Below are 3,841 nucleotides of genomic sequence, written 5' to 3' on the forward strand. Positions count from 1 at the left end.
GCGGGGTTTAGGTGATGTAAATTTATGATGGAACATAAGATTAAACTGATTTCTTGACTAAATGAAATAAATACTTTGATTCAATGTTTTCTCATTTCTATTTCAACTTAAACTTATCGAAGATAATATCCTAATTTTTTCCGTTGATGACAAGTTGACCTCACAAGCCAACAAACGGAGGCCCAAATAAGGGAACTTTCCCATCGTTCTAAAACAAGTCTAATACGTCAAAAAAAAAAAAAAAAAAAAAAAAAAAAAAAAAAAAAAAAAACCTTTTAAACAAGGAGAATAATAATCTTATTCCAAAGTCTCCATTTATTAACTTCCATAAACACAAAAAGCACCTCTTCCACTACTTTGGTATCCATAACCAAAATCCCAACACAACACATATTTATCCTAAACAAAGCAAGAGGCCTTCTTTCCCCAAATATCTTCACTATTTACACTTTTTCCCCTTCATTTTCCCCTCTAATTTAACTTCACAATCGATCCCGCATCAGATTTAAAACTCCTCTCACTATCTTCAAACCCTTGTCCAACATAACCCTTCATCCTCCTCTTCAACTCCTTCCTGTAAAAACACAAACACAAGTACACAACAATCAAAATCATCACCCAATTACATAACATCCACGTACTTCGAAAACCCATAAAATCCCACTTACATCATCAATTGTCTATCAAGATTCGAAGAAGACAACAACCCTTTATTCTCTTCTGCTCTTCGAAGAAGATAAGGCATGATTTGATCAACTGGCCCAAATGGTAAATACTTGCTTACACCAAATCCAGCGTTTCGCAACCCAAATGTCATCGCTTCTGCCATTCCATAAAGTGAAGCAAACTCAAGCTTCTCACTATCTTTCCCAATTCCCAAATTTCTCGCCTTTTGTGCAGCTAATTTTCCTGTTTAATTTCGATAAAAAATGAAAAAAGTTAGTTTGAATTCGTATTGTAACAGAGATCTTGAATGTCGTCTCAAGAAATACCTCGGATTTCGAATAGTTTTCAACCATCGGTTTTCAAGAACCAATACAAGTACAACAATCCTGATTCACAATACATTTTTTTATCAAAATTTATGCACTTCGTTTATCTTTTCGATACGTTGGAAATACGAATTCAAGACACAAATCGTGGAAATGATTCAAAACAACAATACCCAGACGAAAAAAACTCAAAAAGATTCAATCTTTTACCTGATTCAAGATTATGGGTAGCGAGAATGAGTCCACCGGGTCCATTTGAGACTTCATCAAGCATAAACGAAGCACAATCGTTGTAACAATTGTGTGTATCGATGATGCTATTATGAATCGGAGATTCAACGTTTAAAGAATTAGCCAATTGGGCTTCACTCGACATGTAAGCGCCTCTAACTAACTTGAATCCGACTGGTAATCCCATCTGATCGGCGGCTTTCTTGGTGGCGTACAGCCGTTCGCCGGCGTCTTTCAGGTAAGCTTGGATTGTGCCGAAGATTAAGGGCTTTTCGCCATTGTTGTACATGACAGCGGCTGAGTATGTAAAGTAATCGATTCCTGGTTGGATTGAAGTGTCTTCAGCATCGATTACTACTGGAACTTTGGATTCGATGCTTTTGTTGCAGATTTTTACGAGTCTTTGATGGGCTAATTCGAGATCGTGTTCTTCTTCGGGTGTTAATGGTGATGGTTTTTCTAAAGTATGGTAAAATGGGCTTGATTCGGAAAAGATCGGAAGGGTTTTAAGCTTCCATGGCAGATTCGTCGATGAAGAATTCTTGTATTCCCATCGAAGAAGATCACTCACCCTTTTAAGTAAAGAAATTGGACAAATCGCAGTGATCTTCACAACCACGAAGCTAACCTGTTTTCAAAACAAAAAAAAAAAAAAAAAAAAAAGATTAATTTTACAAAGATTCACTGTTTCAAAGAATCAAAATCATTTCGTGGTACGAATCGTACATGGGTTTATTAAAATCAAGAAATGGAAAAAGGGAATCTTGAATTGAGAAAATATAAAAAGAGAATCAGAATAAAATATTTGAAAAATTCATGGAAATGTAAAAACAACTTACAGAAGAAGGAGGTAAAGATTGTGTTGATTCAACAGTTTTGATGAATTCTTGAGTGTTTATATCACACGATTCATTATCAATCGCATGTTCTAAACCATAATCCAACATCCCCCTCAACCCGGATTCCCAAAGCTTCTTGACAGTCCGACCCGTTTCTTCCGTATCCGCTCCGGCAACAAAATGTTCATACGACGTATGTTTAATGACACCCAAAACAATCTCTCTAAACAAACCCACTTGCATGAGCCTAGACTTCATAACCCAAACACCCATATCCACCACCGGCTCCACCGCCGCCAGGTTCAGGTTCGCCGCCGACCGGAGAAGTTTCCCGGTTGTAACGGATGAGAACAAACCTTTCGTATCCTCGAAATCGAATATGGCGTCACGAGAATGGTCGGGGACGACGGTGGACGTCGGTGGTGTTGGTGGCGGAGTTGGGAAGATTGTTGTTGCCGTTGTGTTGATGGTTGTTCTTTGTGCAGAACGGAATCTTGGTGTGGTGAGGGTGGTGGCAGGGGATGACTTCACACGGTGGACAAATGATCGGATCAATTTTGAAGAGGAGCCATTGGTGGTCATGGCCATCAATGGTCGACGGTGATTGGTGGTTGTGGTGGTGGCGACGAAAGATGGTTGACGAAGAAGATGTTGAAAAACAACGGTGGTGCTAAAATGCTAATTTTTAGGGTGTAATAAGAAAACAGTTTTTTTTTGTGAGGATGACTTGAAACATAGCATGGTATATATAGGAAAAAATATGTAAATTTGGGTTGGATCCGAAATCCGACCCGTTTCACGTACGTTTCGGGTTTTTTGTGGAAATTGATATATCCATATTTGGATGGAGTAAATTTTGGAAAAGTAGAAAAATCCGTATTTTGGTATGGTGTGGTGGGGCCCATGGGATTTGGTGTGGACCAGGGGTAAAAATGTCATTAAAGGAAGTGCTAAAGTCACGGGGTTGAGACCGGAGATTCTGTTTCGACAAAGTAGTCGGCACCGCCAAAGTAGAAAGATTCCGTGCCGGAAAGTTTCATGGAATATACTCCTCAGATTCTTCATAATGATTTAAACAAAATAAAAATAAAAATGTATTTAAATCAACTTTATAAATTCATATTTTTAAAAAAAAAAAAAATTAATGTAGTGTAATTTAATCGATCTTAATTGATTTATATATTATAGTTTTTTATATATAGAATCATTTATAAGTTGTAAACTTTTATTACATAAAATTTTCAAATATAAAATATAAATTATTATTTATAAAAGAATTATTGAGTACAGATTAATTATTTTCTTATAAATATACTACAAAATATGAAATAAATTTTTGCTATTTTATTAAATCAAAATATATAATATGTTTTGAAGTAGTTAATGTGAGTATGTTACAAAATTAATGTTTTAAACTAACGCTATGTCTGTTCCAGTTTAGTTAAATTTTATAAAGTGTTCCACATAATATAATTTCTATAGGGAAATGATTCGTACACAACAGGTTTTTGTCATACACAATAATTGATGCATTATATAGTTGTATAATATAACATTTTAAAACACTAATTGTTGCGTATGTAGAACAATTGTTATGTACGGATCAATTTCCTTTTCTATATAAGATTATTGTATTGTTTTATTTATTCTAATTGTTTAAATGATATGATTATATGAGTGTTAAAATTTAAATTTTACATATTTTGTTTAATTAAATCTGGATGTGTTAAAACAAGACGAATATTTTAATATTTTGAGAAAAATTTGCCTATATTTTTG

At 34.8% G+C, this 3,841-nt stretch overlaps 1 protein-coding gene across 2 annotated transcripts; it reads right to left on the reverse strand.

The window, feature by feature from the left end:
- Nucleotides 1-297: 297 nt before the first annotated feature.
- LOC145037104 (proline dehydrogenase 2, mitochondrial-like) lies at nt 298-2,777 on the reverse strand. Of its 2 annotated transcripts, none has more exons than XM_078985674.1 (4): nt 2,063-2,777; nt 1,203-1,851; nt 669-909; nt 298-574 (listed from the first exon to the last, which is right to left on the reverse strand). In XM_078985674.1, exons 1-4 carry the CDS (start codon nt 2,648-2,650, stop codon nt 472-474), a joined length of 1,581 nt encoding a protein of 526 aa, XP_078841800.1. In that variant the 5' UTR covers nt 2,651-2,777; the 3' UTR covers nt 298-471. The 2 variants fall into 2 exon arrangements, with proteins under 2 accessions (XP_078841800.1, XP_078841801.1); XM_078985675.1 differs by lacking the exon at nt 298-574 and adding an exon at nt 993-1,052 and having other exon boundaries at nt 784-909.
- Nucleotides 2,778-3,841: the final 1,064 nt, after the last annotated feature.

Source organism: Lactuca saligna, chromosome 3 (genome assembly GCF_052625555.1).
Source record: "Lactuca saligna cultivar CGN05327 chromosome 3, ASM5262555v1, whole genome shotgun sequence".
NCBI classification, from domain to species: Eukaryota; Viridiplantae; Streptophyta; class Magnoliopsida; order Asterales; family Asteraceae; genus Lactuca; species Lactuca saligna.

Coding starts and splice junctions, on each gene's coding strand:
- LOC145037104 (XM_078985674.1), bottom strand. CDS start 2,650: ATGGCCATGACCACCAATGGCTCCTCTTCAAAATTGATCCGATCATTT. Junction 1,852..2,062: donor AATCTTTACCTCCTTCTTCT/GTAAGTTGTTTT, acceptor TTTTGAAAACAG/GTTAGCTTCGTGGTTGTGAA. Junction 575..668: donor CTTGATAGACAATTGATGAT/GTAAGTGGGATT, acceptor GTGTTTTTACAG/GAAGGAGTTGAAGAGGAGGA.